This window comes from Ctenocephalides felis, unplaced genomic scaffold (genome assembly GCF_003426905.1).
Source record: "Ctenocephalides felis isolate EL2017-DRISC unplaced genomic scaffold, ASM342690v1 CF-g0.4_SCAFFOLD_01886, whole genome shotgun sequence".
In the NCBI taxonomy this organism is placed as follows: Eukaryota; Metazoa; Arthropoda; class Insecta; order Siphonaptera; family Pulicidae; genus Ctenocephalides; species Ctenocephalides felis.
The window spans coordinates 33351822-33378486 of NW_020538040.1; the positions used below are offsets into that span (position 1 = coordinate 33351822).

The following is a 26665-nucleotide window of genomic DNA, read 5'->3' on the forward strand; positions in this document are numbered from 1 at the left end:
TATTTACAATGAGCCTATTATTTAGTTAATAATATCTGCCATTTAGACATAGTCAGGGTTTTGTCAATATACCCAAGTTACAGGTACCCATTGTGGAGTAGTGTGGACCCTTTCTATTGCAGCCTCCAAAGTGCTAATTGTTTCCTCTATATCGTTGTTAACAATTGTGACATCAAAGAAGTGTCCATAGGCTCGCCTTAGAAGGTTTGACTCTTTCGCAAGCCTTTCCAAACTTCCATCATACTATTAATTAATAAACTAGCATTAATACTGAATTTGACATATTTTCAGTAACACTATAGTAACTGTTATATCTTACATTTAAGAATAAAATTGTTATTCGTTAATTTGATTATTTAAACCATAATATATGTGAACTGTGAATTATATCATAGTTGTTAATAATATTATTTAAATTTAAAATATTCACTCATTTTTTAAACCACAAAATTTATTCCATGGATAAAACTAAATTCAGAGTATAGTCACAAAAGTGAAACATGGTAATAATTCAGCTTTTCAGAAAGCCTTTTTTGTAATTATTATAGTAGTACTAATACTGATATTTTGTAACAAATATTTATCATTCCCAAACATTATGGAAGACATTTAATCAAAGCATAATAACTTTGTTCGCTTTAATTTAATATTACATAATAGTACAGCATATTTATATGTGTTATCTATCAAGTACTTGCATTTATATGATTAATTAAAAAACTATGGATGTATAGTAAGATTACTCACATCAGCAATATTTTGCAGTATAGGTGCGGCTATAAATACTACAAATGGAGCGAATTCAGCAGTACGCAAAATTTTCAGGGCCTGTGGTTCGACATCTAATATTGCTATTTTGTTTTCCATGTGAATTCTTCTAATTGTATCTAATTTGGTTCCATACATTGCATCTTCGTGAGTACCTGCTAAGTTACTCCAAGTTAGATATTTGATGATGTTCACACACTCACTCATAACACGAACACACACACACACACACACACACATATATATATATATATATATATATATATGTACATGTGTAATTTCATATGTAATAAAAATATAATAACTGACCATATTCAAGGTATTCATTTGCTTGAATATCTGCAACCATTTCCTCGTGGCTGACAAAGCAATAGTTCAGACCATTCTCTTCATCAGGTCGCTGAGGACGTGTAGTATCTAAGGACATATAACATCATGTATCAGTTTCCTAATTTTAGTTTTTTTTTTTAACAAAAATCTATTTAAAATAGTTCACAAACATTCTTAAATAGAGACAGTTCAGACAAGAGTGGTGGACAAGTACCAAGTGAAATGATTTTTAACCTTACTTACATCTGATTCCCAAAACCCACAATAAAAAATGAAGGCATTATTGGGTTATTACTTTTATGAGACATTATTTTTTAATTGTGTTAGTGAATTATTAATTATAAACAGAAGGTTTTACCAATCACACTTACAATTGTTTTAAAAATCTTCCTACAATAATATAAATACAAAAATTTAGTACATAAAATTAGTTAAACCCATTTAATCTTATACTTTGATGTAATTACTAAATGCTCATCAAATACCGAATGTTTGAAATTTTTTTCTCAATAACTCTTAACCTATTGGATCTGTCACTTCCACAGCGGATATCATGTCTCTCTCCAAAATACTAGAAAATGTAGTATCTAACATACTGGCAAAATATAACATGCGCACATATATTGATTTTTTTAACAGTAATTGAGTCAAATAAATTAGATAAATTGCACAAGCAATGTTAATAAGTCTTGATTGAATAATATAATTTAAATAGTATTTTATATAAAATTCATATATATATAATTTATATAAAAAACTAGATGTCAAATATATAAATAAAATTATTTATTCCACTTACGAGGTAAAGGATATGCATATTTTGTTGGATGTCTCGCTATCAATGTATTTTTTATATGCCTTCGACCAACTCCATGCGCCCCCAAAAGTACTAAAGTTTTTCTCTTAAAGGTGGGGTCACCTAGTAAAGAATATATGTTTGTTCTACTATATTTTATATAGTACAAATTAAATGAGAATATTAAATATGTTTTATAAAAAAAATATCAGCTCACAGCCACATAGAATAATATAATATTCTATTTCACTATTTATGAAATAAATTTTTTTACAATTATGAAATAGTTATTCATAAAACTCACACTTACTTGGGAGTCGCACAACTTCCTCATAGGTAACAAGATCCAATCCATCAAAAACAGCATTATGTTTTGCAAGATATTTATCTCTGCATTTTTTATTCTTTTTTCCAAATATAGAGCAATTAACTGAAAAATATGTATATTTATATCAATTCTTAAATATTTAAATATATAAAAGTATATATATGAGTACATGAGGTGACCGTTTCATAGATTACTTGTATACAAGGTAAACGTTTCAAGTTTTAGGGGAAAACATACGCTAGATTAATGATTTTTAAAATACATTATAAGCTGCATTTTTTGGAACAGTGTGCTAATTTAAAATAAGAGAAAAATATATGTCACACAGAAAACTGACAACAGTTGTCATATATATATATATTATATATATATATATATATATATATATATATATATATATATAATAAAAAACTTGTATGAACTTATAATATTTTTATTGTTTCCATACGTTTCGACACATTTCCATACGTTTTGTGTCATCTTCAGTGGACTCTAGTTCGAAAGCACAGATAAAAATTATTAATTAAAACTAATTTATAAGAAAGTGATATGGTGTAAAAACTTACATGTAATTGTAGTAATCCTAATTATTTCATAATTATAATTGTTCACAATGCACAATAAAAACAATTCTTGTCACTTTAAATCGGAACAATATATAAATTTTTAGAATGAGTTTTTTATTGTATAGTACATGTCGCAAATCCGTATTCCGATGCGAAAGTGAAACCTAAATGTGCACCAATGTGCGCACCACATGTTAAAAGTTAGGTAGAGGGCACACGATCTACCTAAGTTATAAGTTCATACAAGTTTTTAATTGATGTATTGCCCTAAAGACTGATTCTCACATATCTCAACATCAAAATTATTAAAATTTTAGCAAAATAATATATATATATCATTATTTTCCAGTTATATATTTATCAGGAATTTATAGTATTTTCAATTAATAATTTGATATGCAATTAACCTTGTTCGTTCTTATTCTTTTCAAGAGCCGCATTTGCTATTCGCCACTCTTGAAGTTCAGGAGAAGGTATTAATCCAGCAGACCCTTCAACAGCATCCTTTCTTGCTTGCCACCAGTGATAGTCATCCTTATTGATAATCTAATAACATAAAAAATTAACTGATAAAATTAAATACACAGCGAAGTTTTTAGGATAAAATAATGGAATAAAGCTATGGGTTATAAATTTTTTAGAGCAATAGAAATCTGAACCCTTGTGAACTAAAAAAAAAATCATTCAATATAAATATGATTAACCATTACTCACCTGCAATATATCCCCAACTTTGAAGGAAATACCAGCTTGAGCACATGGTATTAAATCATCTTCCAAAGGATCATAGTCAAACTGGGCACGTACAAATACCTACATAAGAAAAAAGGCAACAATTATATCTTCACCTATTTTATATTCACATTGTTCAGACCACCAAAACATCCACAAATGTCTTCTATACAAAAGAAAACCTCATGATTACCAATAGTTTGATCAAATACATATTATAGAGCAATAGCAATGTCAGATAGATTACAAATGTCTAAAATATTACATCAATTTATGCAAGATATTTATAAAATGGAATGGAATAACCACCACACAATACTAAAGATATAATAGATTTAAAAATTGATAATCATGTTTCATATTAATTTATATACTAATTTACTTATTAAATAAAGAGTAATATTATAAATTGTCAGTGAAATATACAAAACTTTACGTCACACTCAGAATACTTACTAATACAGGTGTAGGCCTAATCCGGAATAACTGAATGGAAATAAAATATCATTACTATCAAAATTGAATATTATATAAAAGTTAAGTTAAACTTAATGTTTTGAATTGTAAGGGCTTTAAACAGATTTTTAAGGACGATTTAATGCGAAGGAAACAAATGAACATATAACATCGTAACAAATGAACATATAACATACAATCTCGTAATCTCTTAAGTGATGTTTAAAAAGCCCAAACTGTATCAACAAGTTGCTAAGATTAGTTTAATTATTATATTTGCAATATAAGATTTTTGTTTTCTACTTTCACTTCAAGAAATATAGGCATTTGTTAATCCTTATCCAAAGATTTATCTTATCAGATAAATAATAAATTGAACTCAAGGTTTATAAATATTTTGCATACAATAAGAGCCAAAAGATTAATAAGCGTCGAAAGTAAAAATGACCTAATTATACTCATTAAGGGTCGATTATTACAATGCACATGCTATGTATAGCATAAATATATATTAAGATTATTATTTAAAATAATATTTCATAAATTTAGTATATCTAAATCATGAAAATTATATGAGAAACATCCTTACACGCATTGCATCAGATGCGGCGCTTACCTCACAAGGAGGCGGTGCACTTCTGTATGATGGAACGATTTTGAAAGTTATAGAACCTCTGGCGTCCCTCTAAAAAACAAAAGTGATGAAAATTGATAAACATTGTAAAAAGCACTAAATCTAAAGTGCATATAGCCGAGTCAAAAAGAAAATCCCCAGAAACAAGTCCGATTTTAATCATTCTTTTTCTTTCAATTTTATTTTTCAATGATAATCAAAATTACAAACATTTTATAAGAAATAATTGTTTAAACAATGTGTATGCTATTTACATAAGGAAATCATTAATAAATGATGGGTAGTACTGCTCTGGGGCACGTCCGCGAGCAGTACTTCAATTCAATTAAGAGAAGATTAGTGCCCATTGCCATTTCGCAATGGCAATGGCCAGTACCCAAAAATGGGCTATTTTCAATTGGGAACATATTTTTATCTAGATTTAAATCGAACTCACGATCCCATCCACCTGAGTTCGTGAGCTTAACCATTAACCACCATGGAGCACCAAGTAAATGATTAAGGTATATTAATTTTCGTGTTAAGAATAGTTATAATAAGTATAGTTGCTATTACTGCTATTAATAATACAATACGTCATAAAAAAATCTGCTTGTATAAAAAATACATATGTTCTATGTTCTATGTTTAAATATTGTTTCGAAAAACAATATTTTCGAATTTTTCCAGAAAAGACGATAAATGTTTTCTTATCATTAGACTTTTATACGCATCTTTAATATTTTTCGAGTTATTGTGAAAAAATGGTGATATTTGTAAAATTTGAAATTTTTTAAAGTAGTGATTTGTTTTAATGTTTGCCTGTTAGAAAATCTTTCTAAGGGGACGTCCATTAATCACATGATCGATTGTTCAAGGAATTTTGGACCCCCCTCTCCCTTGGTGACACGTGCGGATATTCAAAATTAACCCTCTCATCCCCCACCAAACATCACGTGTATTTTTACTTACTAGAAAAAATTGTATTTTTTTAATTTTTTTTTAAATGTTTGGATTGTTTTAATGAAATTCCAAGTAAAAAATAAATACACGTGATATCTTACTATACCCCCACCTCCCCCATGTGATATTTCGTGATTTTTTGTCAAACCCCCCCTCTCCCTAAAAACCTCACGTGATTAATGCTTGCTTTACGCCTTTATTGACTCGGCTGATAATGCAGAAATGAACAAATGAACAGTTTAGAATACGAACATGCGAATATACTTGGAATAAATAGAATATCTTAAAATGTGTTCCCCGCAATCCTTTTTATTTTAGAGATCAAAGGATTCGAAGGTCAAAAGAACAATAGTAAATTATGTTTTCTTGGCAACGGTTAAGCAGTAACTTACCAGCAGGCGCTGCAGGGAATTAACAGTTTGGTTGTGTACCGGGAGATTGTTAATTTCACGTATTTCGTCCCCGACGTGAAGTGTAGCCTGCCGATGTATCATTTCCACCGTGCATAATACGTGCCACAATGCATCGGCCGTCATCCGTCATCTTCAAAGTAATTCCCTGTAAATAAACACTCACCCTATAAATCATAGGCTCTCAAACATTTTGGCGCATTGGACCCCCCCTTTGGCTTTGCCATGGACCCCTTATTTATCAGAATTTTTTTTTTACAAATTTGTAATTGCATTGGAGTTTAGTATTGAAGATTTAATACTAAACATGTTAAGATTATATATTTATTAATCGAATTTAAAATGACAAAATAAAGTACGTGATAAGTAAATTACCAACATTCGGATTTTCTGAAGTTTAAACTTACATCTCTAGGCTAATGAAGTCCAGTTTACATATTTTTTTGTTATGAGATCGGTAATAACGCTAAACCTCCTATTTTCTATGTATTACAATGCCTGTTTTATAATTATTAAACCGTCTTATAAACTTTTATCTTTAGTATCGGAAATACTATAAGATTCTCAAAACCACAAAGATTATTTGCCTTTCAACAGCCTACATACAAGATCTTTACAAGTTCAGTATATTAACTAGATCAGTATTTCAGTATATGAAACAAATATTAACACGGTGTATAAATCAATGCTATAAATTGAAATAACTTTCAATCCTGTTGTAAAAATTGTTATCTGTTTGTGCAAAGAGATTTACCTAATGTTTTTTTTCGTTATATTATTTTATTAATAACGAAAAGGACATAAAAACTGAACTTAAAAATCGAACATGAATTACTAATTTTTTTAAAAAAAAAAAAACACAAGTTAATGAATAATTATTGAAACGAATACAAAATTAACCTTTTTGCTACGAATCATCTATAGATGACATCCGATTGACGGCCTGCGTGTACGAATGTCACCTATAGACGACATTCAATGTGAAAAACTTCTTGTGCCAATATTTATCACTCTGAGTTAAATTCTTGAAAATTGTAATTTTTATTGTGCTTTTTAGTTTTTTAAAAGTACAATTTTTAATTTTTAAATACACTTTTATCGATGATTGAAAAATCTGAAAATATCTTGTATAACGAATACTTAGGTGGTTTACTGATCGTACAGCAGTGCTAGTGCTGCCGGACAACAATCTCATAGCGAAAGGGTTAAATGTAACAACACTTGTATAACTCATAACTATATAAATATAGCTTCGAACGGTTCAAATTTAAGCAATGCCATAAATTTTGTTCACACAATACAATCACATCGCATAGAATATTCTCATAATATTTAAAATGCTTCTGAACGATCCCCTCTTTTTCCTTATAATGTTTAAAAGCAATTTGTAAAAGAATACTGACCATTGGCTCATCTGTATTTTTTTGAAATTGCACTAGCCGAACACGAGTGATGTGCGGCTGCAAATCACAGCCTGATTCTTCCAATTCTGAACCATCTATGTTGTCACTGCCGTTCAAAAATCCTTTGGGATTCAATGAAGGTGGCGTAATTCGGAGAGCATCTTCGGAGTATACCTCACGTGCCACCGAATCGTGTGTCTGAAGTAAAACCTGAAAAAAGATATGTATGTTATACAATATTCATAATAGGTTGTCAAATATCTCCCTTCCGCCTTTTTGACAACCTAATATTATTGTAAAGGCATACGCAAGTGTACAATAGCTTTTCCCTTTACTTTCGCTATCTTTATGTATAAAATACTGAGTCTGAGTTTAACTTGGATGCATCCGCTACTATGTGTTCTCAAAAATTATTTAAATAATGATTGATGACAGTTGTAGAATTACGTGCAAACTATATAAATTTTCGAACTATTATTCATATCCATTGATAATGACGTAGAATTTTAGGTCAAAACTTATATATAACTATACAACTATTGAAATCCATATATGTGTGTATAAATATGTGCCACGTGAAAGAGCAACAAGGAATCCCTTATAATAAACTTTCCTAATTTAGGATAAAGTATACAAAATGAGGTAATGTCATTAGTGTTCATTACCTTATTAGCGACCTTACATTTAGTGCCCCATTTGAGTTTAGGAGTAAGCCATAATATAAACAAATATGCTTTTAATCGCCGGGGAGTTTCAATCATAATTTTAATATTGCTAGCAAAGCATACATAAGTGTTATGAGCAAATTTGAAGAAGTCTTTCAACGAGATAGACTCGGACAAATTACCGGATAGTAGTTTGGCGCTTGGGATCTATTTTTTTAAATTCAATTACATATTGGGATTCACCAGCTAAATTATTAATCCCAATAGAGTGTTGATAATATAATTTTTTTGTACCAATTGTGCTCCTCGAGTACAAACGCGGAATGGATAACTTAAGGAATAATTCATCTAAAAAATAAACCCATTGAATATAGTAAAACAGCCAATTTAGTTGCATTCCAAAAGACAATCAGCTCTTCAAATAATTTGGTTTAAGCTGTGCTCCAGTTCGGAATGCAAATTTCTCTATACAAGTTTTGTGTATTCCGGCTCCAAAAAAGGTTGAATTAAATGCGACCTATTAGGTTAGCTAAATCAACCAAAAGGCTGCAATGTTTTAATTGATGCTATGAATTTAAATATACAAAAGATAGCGGTAGTATAAACTGAAGTGTTCAAAAAGTAGTCACAAATTTTAAACTTACATTATAAGTAATAATTTTTGTGTAACATATATGGTTTATTTCTTATACAGGCCCGTTTATATTACAATTCGGTTCAAATCATTATTTGTTTAATTCGAATAATTTAAATCAGGAAAAAATATTCAGTACGCCCACTTCTTATACTTATATTGAGAGTAATAAAAAGTGGTAATGGTCATTATAAGTGTTAATGGTTTTTACTGAATATTAAAAATATTTTAGGATAAGTTATATTAATCGCAAAAAATCGAAAATGAAAATTTGCATATATCTTTACGTTTCAAAGTCTTCTGAACATTATGGCATACATTATAAAAAAATACATCCAGTATATGTGTCTGTTCACATACAAATTTTCGTCGACGATTTCGATTCGTATTGACGGGGAGACGTGCTGATTAGTTTTTGGCAAGGCATATCCAGCCGTGATAACGGAGATAACAGAGTGTTCGATTTTATTTGTATTGAAGAACTGATAAAATTTTTGGGAAGGCAGGCCTAGCGGTTTCGGAGATCCAATAAAAAAAGTAAAAAGATGCGAAAAGCGGTCAGAGATTATCATTAGACATATGCACGTCAAATTATCAGATGCTTTATTGAAATTTTAATAATTAGAACCAATTTTGTTTTTATTTCTATGGGTTCCGTATCAATGTTTATCCGTTAGACTGCGACGCGGCGCTTACGCACATCTATATTTTGTCTCTAAGCAGCTAACGCAGCGCGATTGCTTTGAAAAAAAGTTCAAAATTTCCAAAATATTTCAAAATATGAAAGAAATACAAATTTTTCAAAAAGTCATTTTTTCGAAAATTTCAACATTTTCAAAAATCTAAATTTTCAAAGTTTTTTTTAAAAAAAATTGAATATTTAAAAAAAAAAATATTTTCGAGATAGAAGTTCCATCAAATTGCCTTAAAGCATGATTCCATACACCACTAGATAATGTTTTCTTTACAAAACTGATTATGTAAAAAAATAAAGGTAAATAAAATAAAAGTGAATAAAATTTTTATCTCATGGAATTGACATTATTTAGACAAAAAAATAAGATTTTCATTTCATTCGAACAAAGAATTGTATTCGAATATATGCACACACTCATATTCCTGCATTTTGCACCCAACGCTGTTGGGAAGCTAATAAAATCGTTACGTGTCAAGGACGCTTGGTGAGAGGTCAAGGATAAATTCCCTGTTTCCGCATAGAAAAGTTGTTATACATTTTCAATCAGTAAATATATATATATATATATATATATATATATATATATATATATATATATATATATATATATATATGTTTATTTATATATAATGTAAAGGAATCGTTTAAATATGAATATCTCCACACAAAAGTTGGGTTCGAGCAGATTAAATAATTTTAAGTTAACGAAGTCATATACTACGCTTTTAAACAATATACATGCCTCTTTAAAAATGATAAAATTAATTAATTAACGGTTTTTAGTTACCCTACCAGAAATTTTGAAGTGAGTTTTAAAACAAATTGGTTGTTATTTTATTATTATTATTTTATTATATTCGCATATATTTATTATATTCTGTCGTCACCTGAGATTGTGCTACGCGAAATGGGCTATGTAAGGGGCAACCGAACCCGTGGCGGTATTCTGTTAGGGAGGACGGCGGCGGCGCTTGCTGTTGCGGCCCACGACATTCTTCCCAACAGTGTTCACAATTTCCAACATCTCCGTTTGGTGGCACGGTACGGTTGCTTTGTATGGGCGGTAAAGCCCGGCAATTCTGAGATACCGACGGTTTCCACGGACAACGTTCCAAACAGTACGAATCCACGGCTGTACAGGCTTCGCTAAACCACAACACAACATATACGTGCACTAAATACTATAATTAAAATCTAATAATATCAAGCATCCGATTTTGAAAACTTGTTAATAAAAACATTGCATTTCCGAACTGACGTCTGACAACTGGGTACATGCAGATTCACTATCGGATTATGTTTAAGTCATAAGTTATGTATGGCGCACACGCTAATGTGTTAGACGCGCAATGTGAACTGCACATCTCATCTGTATACGCCCCGCTTTCGGGCGCAAACGCAGTTGGTTCGTCGATAATATATTCCTCCCACACATATCCACCCCGTATCTAATCTAAAATCTGTGTCGGTATTAGAGGGTGAATTATATTAACGTATAACGTATTTAGGTATAAACTGGATGCACATATTAAATGATGCTCAAGATATATCTGAACGGAATGGCCGCGTACGCACAATAAAATGCGGTCAAGATAACTGCATTTTAGGAAGGGATTTAAAATCCATAATGATTGATTAAATTGTACTGGTACAATCACAAACTTAGAAAAAAGTCCCATACAAAGCAGTTAAGAACTAGTGCTGGTGCATGTCATCGCGCCTTAAAGCAATTTAATCTGGTAATTAATAAGTCTCTTAATTCACACTGCCATCAAGGACTTTAAACATTATAAATCTTGGCACGAGACCCAAAGAAAAGATAAACAAATATTGTGCTTATTATTCAAATCTCTATAAAATATCTGATAATTCGATATGCATATGTACTTTTTGCATTGGATCTCCAAAACTGCTGAACCTGCCTTCCCTAAAATTTAATCTGTTCTCTCAAAATCTGAATTGCCATTTTTTTGCGCCGTATCTTCGAAACGGCTGGACCTGCCTTTGCAAAAACTGTCTCTCTGTTGATAAGATTCGAATATTTTTAAAACGTTTAAATCATTTGATCGGTGCTATCAAAATCATCGTCAAAAATTTGTACTGCACATGCATACATATATATATATATATATATATATATATATATATATATATATTCAGTTTTTAGACGTTAGTCAATTTGTACACACTAGAATGTAAGCAAAAATTGTCTAAAAAATTAATTAGTTTAAATGTTCCAATTATTAATAGCCTGGTTATCACAGTGTAATAGTGTAGTGTATTTTTGTATAATTAATTCTTTTTTCCACTGAATGACGGTCTCGATGAAGACCGAAACGTATGGATAAATAAAGTATTTAAAAACTACTTTAGTTTTTTTTTCTTTACTTGGTGTTACTGCCCGGTTCTAAATAACTCATCAAAATATATATCAACACCAAACTCACATATTTCAAAATATATATATATATATATATATATATATATATATATATATATACACACATACATCATTTTTTTCTAAGGTATGCCATAATGTTCAGGACCTTTGAAACATAAAGATATGCAAAAAATCTCATTTTCGACTTTTTGCGATTACTATAACTTACTCTACGGGAAATAAACAAACTACAAAAAGTTGTTTTTAAAATATACAGAAGACGCGATGTATGTTTTTAAGTCAAATGTAATAACAAGATAACAAGAATATATATAACAATATAATTGCACGACAATTAGTAGATTTGATGGATAAAATCTAATTCAGTACAAACCTGCATATGAGTGGAAGTCATAATTGCAACGAATTCTCGCAAATCACGCGATACTCGTCCATCTTGGTGTTCGGCTGCTTCAAGAACAGCACGATATCGCGCTTCAGCTACACTTAAAGGATTCCGCATTGGATATGCAACCGTAGAGTATATCTTGTCATATAACTATAAGCAAATTAAAAAAATTATATAATAAAATTAATTCAATCAGAATTATTACTTATGTTTCAATAAATTATTTGTTCTGTACATATAATTTTAATAAACTTCTTTGCGCTAATTGAAAAAGAAAAAAAACAAGCCAAATGGACTAAGAAATATCAACATTGATGCTCTTATTATTAGTAAAGAAATATTTTTGTTTGATATTTGAAAATAATTATAACTTGATAAACCCAAATTAAATATATCATCTATTCAAATTAACTTACCTCAAGTAAATTATGAAGTTTTCGATCTTGTAATATACCATGCATAACATCTATATCTGTATAAGGGTCTTGTAAAGCATTAATATCATCCAAACTATCCAATATATTAGCAACTGCTACAAAAGATGATTCATCACACCAGTCCTCATTTCCATCACCACCTACAATTAATACTTATTAACAAATGAATTTAATAAGCAGCATTTTATCATTAGATAGTCACCATATTCACTTGTACCACCACTCCAACTTCCATAGACACCAGCAGCAGATCTAACTGCTGCACTTAATTTTCGACGTGTATTGAACCTACGAAGTTCATCTACTGTTTCTGACAAATGCACATTTTTATGTCGATCTCTTTCTCTATCCTGAACAAAACAAAATTGAATACCAGTATTAAAAGAGTTTAAAACTAAAACTAGAGTACCTATCAAAAATGTTAATATATAATTACCACTTTTAATCTTAACCAAGGATGGTCGAGAACTTGCTGTATTGTGGGCCTATCATGAGAATCTCTAGATAACATACGGGTTACAAGATCCTTTGCAGCATTACTGACTGGTTTCCATTCTGGTCCTGCTAACTGTATAAATAATTTTGTTGAGCCAATTGGGAGGAATTTAGGTACAAATAACTGATAAGTATTTCAAATATTTCATAGTTGATTTTAACGGTGCTAACATTATAGAAATGAATAAAATGTTTAAACTATAATCACAATGCCAATTTACGCAGTAAACATAATTTTTTTATACACTCCAAAATTTTCAAAAATTACGGAAAACTTAATTTTGCGAAACAAAAAAGATTAAATAATCATTGACCAATAGTGTACCGTAATGCGTGCACGAATAATACTCTCTTGAAGACGCATGCCACTGCCTGTGAAAGGAAGTCTGCCGCTAAGTAGCACGTGAAGCAGTACACCGGCTCCCCATACATCTCCAGCCTTTCCATAACGTCGCATCGTAACAGACTCCGGCGGAGCATAGTGCCATGATCCTGAGCGACCTGATACAAACGCATTTATTGCATATTCCACGACACCAAAACAAATATATTGCAATTTTATCTATGAAAATGAGAAAATACAGAAAACATTTAGTTTGAAATCGGGAAAGTCAATTCTACATGTCATTTTTAGGTATTGATACCATGATACCTTAGAAATGCAGGAGGTCATGCTAAGTGCAGTAAACGGAGCGTTTTAGTACTGAATTTTTTTACTGTGCTCCAAATTGAATGAAATTTTGGAATTAGGTTCATCTTACCCTCAAATTCAAAAGTGAAAACAATTCGGGTTGCGCCATCACCCCCCGGGGGATGACACCCCTTCTCAATTGTGTAATTACATTTTTTCAAAATAACATCGGAAATCGATAGAAGTACTAATTATAAGAAAAAAAATGTCTTTTATAGTTTTTCAAAAAAACGAATACTTTTCAAGTTACTGGTCACTAAAGATTCATATATTTTTGGCGTTTTTCTTCGTTTTTTTGCAAATATTTCCTAAAATATACATTTTAACGAAAATCATGTAGTAATGAACAAAATAATGTCAATAAAAATCTTAATAAATCGGTATTACATAAAGTGTTCTAGGAAAAATATTAAGGAAGATTTGGAAGAGCAAAGTCGTTTTTTATTTCGTTCAAGATTTAATTGTTGTATTTAAAGCCATCTAGTGTCGAGGTTTTACATTTTATGCATTCCGGTGAAATTGGGTTTTATAGTGCTCAACATAAGTTTTAAAATGAGTGCTGTTGCAAGTTTTTTGCGTGTAAAATGAGTGAGCTATCATGCAAATAAGAAGCATATACGAAATTTTTTTCTCTTAAATCATATGGTTTAATGAGCGCCATTTCCACCAGAATTAAAGTAATTCACATTCCATCTAAAATTCACTCCATTATAGACATCTCGATGAATTCTAGCAGATTCACTACTTTAGTACAAACTATTTTCAGAAAACTCACGATTTTATAAAAATTTTTTTTCTTATAATTAGTTCTTCTATCGATTTCCGATGTTATTTTGAAAAAAAATTAATTACACAATTGAGAAGGGGTGTCATCCCCCCGGAGGGTGATGGCGCTACCCAAATTGTTTTCACTTTTGAACTTGAGGGTAAGATGGACCTAATTCCAAAATTGCATTCAATTCGGAACACAGTAAAAAAATTCAGATGTTATACCCTTTTTTCCTCTCCGTTTACTGCACTATGCAAGAATATGTATTTTTTGCAGAATACGTACGTCATTTAACCCGAAACCAAAAAATATAAGTATATCTTTCAAAATCACCTACCAGAATCGTCAACATAATCTCGATCATCAGGTAATTGTACTGCTGATCCGAAACCCCCGAGCTTGACCGGCGCGCTATTGTCTGCTGTTGCCAGCAATGCGCAATGTGGTCGAACATCCTTATGCACTATATCGTTCTCATGACAATATCGCAAAGCTTCTAAAATTTGCCGCATATAATGACTGAAAAGTATGATCAAGATATATTATGAGTAATAACTATTAATAATAAATCATAAAAGTGTCATAATGCTTTTACCCAATCATTATCTCACAAACAAGCAATGTATTGATTTATTTAATGATACTATTTTAAAGTAGAAGGCAAAAGATGTGTAACAGCCATCAGCCAATTTTTACAACGTCGCTGTCAGGAGATAATGCATCAATATTCATAGTGAATTTTTTTTTTTCGTTGGTAATTGTTTGGCCTTAAGCCCAATGGTGTTATCGGGCCGGAACGCGTTCCGGCAAAAAAAAAAATTTAAAAAAAAATCGCTACATACATAAAGTGATTTAATAAGTGAATTTTATAAATTATAATATAACTAATTTTTATTAAACGTTCCTATTATTGTAATAAACATTATATATATATATATATATATATATATATATATGTGCACAAAATGGGATTTGTAATGATTTTTGTTTCTTCGAGAACCGGTTTTTGAATCGATTTTTTAATTTTAGCGTTCCGGCAAAAAAAAACATTAGCTCAACACCACTGCTTAAGCCTTTGTATTTAGTTTTGATAAATAAATAAATAAATTTTTAGATAATACGTTATTAAATTGTTTTGTAAAATGTATAGTTTTATATAAGTTAAATACAACAGTTTTATATATAACCTCTATAAAAGCTTACATGATGGTCCGATTAAAGCTTTACATTGGCAAAGGTGTAATCAATAAGAAATATTAAATAAAAAAGTAAATTGCGTTGAAAAAGCAATATTACAAAAGATAAACAAAATTAATAGTTATTTCTCCTCTGCCGATTAAGTTATTTTTTTCGAAATACTAGATCAAGGTTATATACGAAGAAAACTTAGTTACCTTGCCTATAGGGCAAAAAGAAACAGATGACAAACTTGAAAAAAATAGTAATAAAACGAATTTCTATAATAAGGTGTTAACTGGGAATTTTACTGAACATAGTTCGATAATTGTTTGTATATAATCCTGTATATAATCAAACCTACCATGCCACTGCTTCACTGTAAACAAAACCGGCTTGTGCGCGACGAACTACTTCAAAACATAAGTCAGATCCTTCCATGCTGTAACACAAATTTTACTTATTATTAAAAAAAACTTTTATTGAAAATCTACGGGTAATTATTAAATTTGGAAATTTATTGCAAATTTCGGCAACTTTAAAATGATGTATTTTATACCTTTAGCATTATATTACAAAACAATAAATTAAAGTGATTATAAAAAAGATTAAATGAATACAGATTAATTAAATTAAAAGATATTGACAACTAGTCTGATATTAAGTGATTGTTTACCCCAAATATGATTGAATACACAAATATGATTGAATACACAAATATGATATGAATACCCTCAGGACAGAGTGGAATGTCGTCAGAATAAACAAAAATGGCAATACTGTAGAAATAAATAGCAAAAATTACAAAAACCACTTATCATTGTTTGACATTGAAAATATTTGAACTGTCCTCTGCTAGAATTGTAAATTCACTTGAAATTTGAATTTAGCTGAAAATATGAGCCTAGATAATATTATAATATAATATACAAGAAAAATGTAATGTCTACATTATTATTGTCGAACAGCAGCTGAGATGTGACATAAATTAGAATAATTTAGATACAGTCAACAGTATATGTTTGGCAGATGAAATTATATAGTTCAGTTTAGTAAATAACGCAACAAGTTCAAAATTGCATATATATTTTTTTAAGTTATGTCTGTCGCATTTTGGTTTACTTTACTAAATTATTTAACAATATAAAAAATATTTCTACTTATAAAAAAAATTGATTTAGTATTTTGTTCCATGTGTCAAAAATTCATTTGTTTGGTATTGGATATGTTACTCATTAGATTGGTAAATGAAAAAAATGATAAAACAATAAATCTATAATTAAATAATTTTAATCTAATTAGTGCTACAATCACAATATTAACAAAAACACTTACTATTCAAAAACCATATAGAGCATGCCCTCAGAACTGTATGTTTCTAATAATTCGACGACATGAGGATGCTTAAGCATATGACAAATTGTTGCTTCACGTTTAAGATCTGAAATATTAAAAATGAATGAATAAGTTTCACGTGAAAATCTTTAAATTTCTGCGTTTCTCTTATTATACCATAATTCTCTTATTATAACGTAAGTGCAATATCCAATTTGTAAAAACTTACCATCGGTGCTTAGGCCGGGACTAGATGCAAAACGTGCTACATCTACTATCTTTACCGCAAAATGTTGACCACTTTCCCTATGAACACATCGTCGTACCAAGCTGAAGGGTCCCCTGAAACATTTTCAAATATAAAATTAAAATAATGGTATAGAAAACAAAATTTATTAAAATAATATATTTATTGTCTAAATGCAAAAGTCATATAAGCATATCTCTCCAAAGTGTTTAGCGTGTGTCGACCTAATTCAAAAAATAATTGTAAAATGTATTTATTAAATTTTTTTTGTCTTTATAAGCCCACAAAGACAACTTGTTAATAAATATATTCATATAAACAGAGTACCCATATTATAAATGAAATTAAAAAAAAAATACTACAAACTAAAAAGGTAAAGATTCGAATAAACCAGGGATATAGAAACAGCGTCAAAATAGGTAGAAAAGTGCGGCAAGGATGCAGCATCTTATTCAACATGTACAGAGAATAGCTAGTTACCGAGACACTTGACTACAACACATGATTAGCAAAACCGTTGAAGTGGATAGACGATACGGAATGGAAATCAAATACTTTTTTCTTAATATTTTTAACAGCAATCAGAACCTTACATCCTATGAGCTGTTGGGCTGAAACTTCTCCTTACTTCGTTAGATGGTAACCCAATGGTTAATCCATACATATTTGATGATTTTGTTATTAGAATTAATCTAATAGGGCTGACTTTTTATTGGTGCAGCAATGCCGGGCAAGGGCTATTGTCACTTGGCAACATATTGCTATCTATATTTCCAAGTGAAAATTGTTGTTACTGCTGCCTGACAACATGCGTCTCGAAGTGGGTATCAAACCCGGGACCTCTGAAACAAGTCCCGTCGCTCTTGACCGCTTACCTACGAGCGAGCTCATCAAATATTTGGGAAGCATCCTAATCAAAGAACTGTAATGCACGATAGAAAGCACAAAGACAGCATTCACGAAGAAGAGAACGCTACTAGCAAGCAAATTGAGTCTTGACAAAAGTTAACAAATGAAGAAATCCTGTGAAGAGTGGGCGAAGAAAAGACTCTACTGAGCAGAATCCTGAAAAGAAAAGGAAACTGAATCGGACCCGTTCTGCAAAAAGAGTGCCTCCTGTCCGACGTCGTCGGTGGTAAAAAAGAAAGATTGAAAGGAATGGGAAGAAAAAGAATGCGAATGATTGGCAAGAAGAGAAAATCTTCTCGCCGTCGAGAAGAGAAACTGAAAGAAGAAGCGCAGGATCAGGAAGCATGGAAGCAGAAGTTCGGAAAGGAAAATATATGAAAAAAAAGTGTGAGGGGAGGAGGCATACTGGTAATGGGAATGATATATGCCGAAGGGTAAAGGAATCATTTTTGTGGTGGCTCTCGCACCATGGACCTGCCTTCGGTTCGATTACCATTCATTATTATTATTATTATGTTTGCTTAGGGCGGGGCACAAATATTCGCAGGGGCACTTTGAATATTTGGTCAAAACAAAAACTTTAAATTATATGTGGAAAATTGCATTAAAAATGTATACGCTAGTGGGATTTGAAAACGTAAAAAACGATCGTCAAGGTTCGGTGTGCCTGTGCATCGTCCAAACCATAGGATCAACAACATATTTTATCGAAGTTTTTATTGCGTGTCTTTAATGCTATCTACATTTAGTTTCTTTTGCACTATACCAAATATCTACATTAAATATCGAGCCAAATATGAACGGCCTGGCGATAGATTTAAATTCCTTGATAATTTAAAACATTGCGTGTACTACATAGCTCAGAAGTGATAAGTTCAATTGAAATATAGGTTACTCGGGTCACAAGCCGGCCATTCAAATAATTGGTAAAAATCTTGAGGCCAATCACAATTTACTATGATGTCAATACATACTTAAGTACATATATTGAAATGGTTATTAAAAGACAATGTCAAAACGTTTTTCCCTTTTGCCTTGATATTCATACTACGAGCTCTTGATTTTTGAAAAAAAAACTCTATTTGTATTTTCTGAAATACTCAGCTTACTTCTTGCATATTTTGATGTACATTATCATATACATTTCATATCTTCATTATTTTTACACATTTTTAAGTATATTGAAAACAGACTTTTTTTATCACTTTAATGCAAATGTAACTAACCTGTTGTCGCATAATTAAATCCATCATATATATATATATATATATATATATATATATATATATATATATGATTTAGTAGTTAATTTTGATGTTGAAATATATGAGTGAGTTCTTGAGGGCGATACATCAAACAAAGAAAAGCCAAAGATTTATAAAATAATCTTTATTTCCAAACGTTTCGACATTCAATTTAATGTCATCATCAGTGGATCTAAAAACAGTATGAAAATTAGCATATCTAGGCAACGTTTGTTTACCTTACGTAAAAGAACTTTTTCCAGTGTGGAAAAAACTTTTTCATAAGGTAGACATCAGACTAACCTGCAACATAGATCTAACTCTTAAATCCCTCTACACAAACCTGAAATCTCCCACTAGTATAGAACGTACTTCCAACATTGTTTACAAAATAAATTGCAATGATTGCCCTTCTACTTACATAGGTGAAACCGGACAAAATTTAATAAAAAGACTCAAACAACACGACAATAATTCGAAAAACCCCAACCAAAACCAAACTATGATAACAGAACACATAAAAAATTTCAAACACTCCTTTAACTTTTATAATGCCAGTATTCTCTACCATGAACGGAACACCATTCAGAGACGTTTTGCAGAATCTTGTTTCATATCAATATGTGACCACGTGGTGAACAAAAGATCGGATTCCTCCTTACTCTGCGATAACTACCAAGTAATACTAAATAATGTTTCCAAATTTATCTCCTCTGAACAAAACTAATTGACCTTACTAACCTTGCCAACACTTCCTAGTTTAACTTCGGCCTTGATACCCGAGCTTTACCTACCCATACATAGCAAATTTTGAATAAACCTTAAAAAATTTTTATTTTAGATTTTTGAGTTATTAGTATAACTACTTAGTAATACTAAATAATATTTCCAATTTTTTTTTTTCTCCTAATTCTAACCATACAAACCTAGCCTAACATTACTAGTTTCAACTTCCGACTATTTTCTACCTACCCGCCCATAACAATCCTGGAATGACCCTTAAAAATCTCTCAAAACATGTGGTGACTTTCATACATGCCTCGGTACTAGCAAAGTACAGAAGTCGTGGCAGAAATTACATAATTCTACTTACATTTTTGTTCAATAAAACTATCATTTTTCTGTTTACATCATACAAAAAAAATTATATATAAAAAAATGCATAGTGCTGACAAGTTAGTTGTATAAATGTTAGTGCCAAATCTCTAGTGCTGTGTACACTTCTCTATATGTAACTAACCAACGTAATGTAAGTCCACTTGTATTTTATATGTATTATCCATCTTCATAAATAATTTGTTCGCTTTACATATATACGAGTTTACATATATTGTATGTTTATATATATATATATATATATATATATATATATATGTATTTGTATGTATGTATGTATATATATGTATATTGCTTATTTACATGTATGTTTGTATGTATGTGCATATTTATATGTGTATACATGTAATTATATATACGTATATATGCATGTATGTATGTGTATATATGTATATATATATATGTATATATATGTGTATATGTATATGTATATGTGTATGTGTATATATATATGTATATATATATATATATATATATATATATATATATTTGTGAGCATTTATGTACATATGTATATATATATGTATTGTGTGTATATATATATATATATATGTATGTATATATATGTATATATATATATATATATATGTGTGTATATGTGTGTATATACATGTTTATACGTATATGTATGTGTATACGTGTATAGCTATAGTTACATAGATAGGTATGAGTATATATATGGTTCATACATGTACATGTACGTCGTTGTGAATATGCATGCACGTTGCATATATGTATATACGTATATTTATATGTGTATAGTCTTACATGTATATGTGTACATATATAGGTATATATTGTTGTATCTGTATATGTATATGTGTATTATATGTTTGTATGTGTGTGTATATGGATATATGCATGTATATATATATATATATATATATGTATATGTGTATATGTATATGTGTGTATATGTGTACGTACATATATGTATATATGCGTAAGTTTATATGAGTGTACTTAAATATTTTTGCCTATACTTTTTAATTATTTATTTAATTCTAGTCTCTACTACCTTTCCTATCTTTTATATTTGATTTGTTGTTAAGTGTTGCTATTTGTTAATTTTTCTCTTATTGTACAGTTACTTTACCAATCCACATATATTATAATTACCTAGATATGCTAATTTTCATACTGTTTTTAGATCCACTGATGATGACATTAAATTGAATGTCGAAACGTTTGGAAATAAAGATTATTTTATAAATCTTTGGCTTTTCTTTGTTTGATGTATCGCCCTCAAGAACTCACTCATATATATATATATATATATATATATATATATAAATTGATGTATGTCTATGGGTGTGTATAATAGTTATGAATTCATAAACCATAAATGCAATCGCCGTGAAAATTTGAAAATTTGGAAAACTATTATCCCTGGATAGGTTTTCGCATATTTTAATTGAATCCAAGTGATAAGGGTTGGACAAGGCAAAGATTTTTTTTTAATTTTCAGGCCAATTTTTATTTTTTTATAATGCGCATATAAAAAATACATAATCTTAAATATTCACCCTCTCACCACAAATCTCTACTTCGTAAGAATTATTATATTAAGTACACCATTATATATCTCGATTTCTGTCAGTGATCGTTTTAAACTAAGATTTAATTGAGATATTTTAATCATATGAAAAAGCTCTATTTTACATGAAAAAAATTATTTTATCAAGAGATTTCCAACTCTAAAACTTATTCTTAATAAATTCGATAAACTTTCTCGAGTTCGAAAAAATCATGCATGCAATCTTCAATTCTCACCTTCCTACCACACTCCTAATTTCTATACTTAAAAACAAAAATTAAAGGAATTTTTTAAACATATTTCAATAGATGGTTGTTTGATATGTGTTATGTGCTGTTATGTACCTTGTTTGGTTTTCACAGTTTAATTATTAAAACTTAAAAAATACTGATATGCTTATAAGTTTATATATTGCGATGCTGAATGAGATATTTAACTCAACAAGGCATCTAATACAGTTCAACAATCAATCACGAAATTTATGTGCGCTATTTTCCATCATAATAACTAGATGGAACAGAATCATATTTTTGTTTAGATTTTTATTTATAAGTATAAAACTGGAAGGCGAGATAGGCTACAGCTAGTTTTCCCATAATTAGGGAAAATAAATGTATAGAAAAATATTCGATACGATAAAATAATTTTAAATAATAATAAACACATATGCAGTACATCAATTTCTTAACTCTTTTTACGAATTTTTGAATATGTGGGTATATTCTAGAGTATGATAATATAACTTTAATAATTTTATAATCATAATACCTTAACCTAATATTTTTGATAATATAAATTATAATTATGTTAGTAAATATAATTAGCAATTATAATAACTAACATAATTTCGAATGTAGTTTATAAATAAAATTATAAAAATATTTATGCCATTTGTGTAGTAATAATACCGATAATTTTGCATTGTATATTCATAAATATACAATGGTACCCCGACATACGAGTGTTTCAAGATAGGTACGAGCCGCCAAAGGAGCGATTTGTTGCTTCGACATACGAGCAAAATTCGAAATACAAGCTTTTAGACGAAGTTAATGACAAAATTAAAATATGAAGAATTTCGTCAGTTGTAACAATGATTTTCCTACCAAAGAAATATTTTGGCTGTTTCATGATAGTGAAATATTTTATAATTAGTCATTTTAATTATATATTAATATATTTATTATATATTAATTGTATAGTAAAGATTTACCCACACCAATATATCAAAAATTATTTCAACGTTTGAAATTTTAACTATACATTAATAGTCATTTTGCAGTTATAAATGTTGAGTTCGCGTTTTTTTGCTTTTTGCACATTTACAAAACATTATTTACTTTGATAACCATGAGTCCAAAGAAAGGAGCCATATCTCTTGAAATAAAGCGTAAAATTATTGGAAAATATGAGGATGACCAGGATGTAGAAGGAGTTGATAAAGAATATAACTCCAGCTAGAGACTTTACAAAAATTTATAAGCAACTTTCTAAGCTCTAAAAGATTGTGGATAAAAATCACCGCGAAAAAGTTGCAATAGTTCCAGTATGGGCTGTAATACAAAGTTGTTCGGAAAGTCACTTCGTTTATACCACCAGAATGTAACTACATTTTTTTTAACCTAACATCACACTTAAGCCCTATAATTATTATATGATTTGAAAACTTATATTTTAAGGCTTGTGTTTAAAAAATTCTAATCGATTACATGCAGTAGTTTTTGGATGGTGCCACTTTGAATACAGAAAGAATTAAGCAGCATTTTCGACATATTTTACTCTTTTGCTATGTCAAAATGAAATTGATTGATGTGAACGGAATTGATGTGTTGATAGTACGACAGTGCCAAAATTGGTTTGCTAAATTTCATTTCTAGTATTCTGATGTCCAAGATGAATCAAGTCCAAGAAGTTAATAAAGATGCGAGAAAAGCATCAGTTGATGCAAACTGACGAATAATAGTACATAAGATTCCATTGAGTAAAAATTTATCAAATTTAACAGATCTGGGATTTTTCTCTAAGCTCAATGTATGGTTCTCATAGAAAGAAACGTGTGTCGTCGCACTGACGTCCGCGATTCACATCTGAAAAGTCTTGAAACTTATCAGGTTTTGAAGCGAATTGTCACTAGGAATTTCAAACGGGATGCAAGGAATACAATACACGCATTTGTCCATGAAACAAAAAAAACTTGCTCAAAACAGGTGCAAAGCTGAAATTTGCCAGAAAAAGATGATGCAGTATGTTTGGTAAGATTTTAAAGCAGTTGTTCATCTTTCAGCTTTTCCAGGAGAACAAAACGGTTAATCTGGATGCCTTATGCCATCAGCAAGATAAACTAAATGAACCAATAACCAATAGAAAAGGTTAGAATTAACCCACAACAAGGTATAGTCCTGTATCAAGACGACGCAAGACCTCACAAAAGTTTGGTCAATCGCCAGAAACTTTTGAAGCTTGAATGGGACCCAATGACACATTCATCATATTCTCCAGACCTCGCCATCATCTGACCATTATTTGTTTTGGTCACTAAAAAAATTTGTAGGATGTGAAATCTTTACCTCAAATCAGCCTGTCAAAAAGCACTTGATCAATTTTTTGCCAATAATGACCAAAACATTTATGATTTCGGAACTATGCACCAAAAATATGACAAAAAATGTTTGATCAAAACTGCCAATACATAATTTATCAAAGTAATTGTTCATTGTACAAAAATTACGAGCCAAAATGTCTATAAAAAACGAAGTTACTTTCCGAACAACCCAATATTAACTTCCCGTGGGGTAAGTTATTGAATGGGCCGAAAATCGAAATTGAAAATTTTTACATTTCTCGACGTTTTGAAGGTTTCTGAATATTTTGGCATATCTCAGAAAAAATGGATATGTGTGTGTGTGTGACTGTGTATGTATCTATGGATACAAATTTCCAGTCACGTTTTCGGGTGCACGGATCAACCGATTTGAATGGTTCAAAAAACATTCGATTCCTGTTGATAGGGAGAAGAGCTGATTAGTTTTTGGCAAAGGCAGGTCCAGCCGTTTCGGAGATACGGAGCAAAGAGTGCAGAAAATAGAAATCGAGTTTTTGAGAGAACGGAGTATCCGATTAGAATGATATAAAAAACATTCAATTAGTAATGATTGGGAGATGTGTTTATTAGTTTTTGGCAAAGGCAGGCCCAGCCATTTCGAGAATACGGAGCTAAATATGTAAAAATGGCAGTTTTTTGAGAGAACTAAGCGTCCGATTTGAATGATTCAAACAACTTTCTGCTTGTAACAAAATAATTGATTTTGGAAAAAAAAATTTTTGTATATTGAAAATAATTCATATTTTATTTTTAATTCTGACTATAGTTCTAATAAACTTTAAACAAATAATTTCAACTTTGCAATTCAGTTAATATAATTCTTATAAATATTAGACAATGTTACAATATTAATAATAATCTATTTGAAAACATTCAGTATTCCTCGAACATTTTGTTACGGTACGGGAAATTACAGCAATTTGCCTTAAGGCACGATGCCATACACCCCGCTAGTTTCTTTAACGAATCACGTCTAACTTATATCATGAACAGACAGGAAAAAACAATAATTAAATTAATAAATAGTTAATTTAATATTAATATTCAAAAACCACAGTGCTGGAAGTAATGACATGTCAATGTATTTATATGGAAAAAAATGCTTGGAGATACGAGCGATTCGACATACGAGCGAGGAATTAAGCTCGCGTGTCTGGGTACCACTGCATATGGGATTTATAGGAAATAAGATATTCATGCAAATTATTATTTTAGATCATAAGTGACGTTAGAAGCATTCTAATGTAATTTTTTCCTGTAATGCATTTTTAAGGTAATTAATTGAAAACGAAAAGTGTGATATATTAGAATGTTAATGCTATTACATATGATTAGAATTAAAAAATAAGTATTCAAATCAAAGGTAATAGCATATGAGACAAATGTTTCCTAAATCTAAATTCAACAACATATTTAAATATTTTAACACACATCAACTAGAGAAGTGTTCATTAACATAAAAATCTCTCTAAATTTGTAATTACATTAAACTATACTCTGCTTAATTTGAACATTTGTTTACATTATATCGAACAAAATAAACAAATGTGTACAAGGCGCAGCAAATGGCTTAAAGCAATTATATATGAAGCGATCATAACATTAACGAAATACAATTTACTTCGATATAATAAAATGTCTTTAATTATTGTCTTATGTTGTACTCACTTGCCAATTATCTCACATAAGTCATAGATATCATCAAATAATACTTCTTCATCAGCCATTGCGATTATTACTAAAGTCCTAGGTTAGGTTACACCCGCCTTTGAAAATCTCAATACACACAACTGAAAACATCTATTGAATAAAAACGAATCGAATTCACACAAATCAAACAATAGCGGAACAATTGCAATATCACTTATTTATTAAACATGCACCCAAGTCAACAAAACATAACAAGACAGAACGTCAGACGCTAAACAATCGGGCAATCGGGCGAAACGTCAAACAC

The 26665-nt window shown here is 30.1% G+C and overlaps 1 protein-coding gene across 1 annotated transcript; it reads right to left on the reverse strand.

The window, feature by feature from the left end:
- Positions 1 to 20: 20 nt before the first annotated feature.
- On the reverse strand, positions 21 to 26435 carry LOC113377152 (peripheral plasma membrane protein CASK-like). The gene is given in 22 exon segments (XM_026617367.1): positions 21 to 243; positions 748 to 923; positions 1078 to 1185; positions 1898 to 2020; positions 2205 to 2324; positions 3196 to 3334; positions 3503 to 3601; positions 3977 to 4006; positions 4593 to 4661; positions 5945 to 6046; positions 6048 to 6110; positions 7366 to 7575; positions 12136 to 12300; positions 12567 to 12727; positions 12790 to 12937; positions 13024 to 13155; positions 13408 to 13583; positions 14880 to 15061; positions 16083 to 16160; positions 17054 to 17159; positions 17283 to 17395; positions 26377 to 26435. Coding segments are annotated over 22 exon segments (2739 nt in total). The 3' UTR covers positions 21 to 63.
- Between the last annotated feature and the right edge of the window lie 230 nt (positions 26436 to 26665).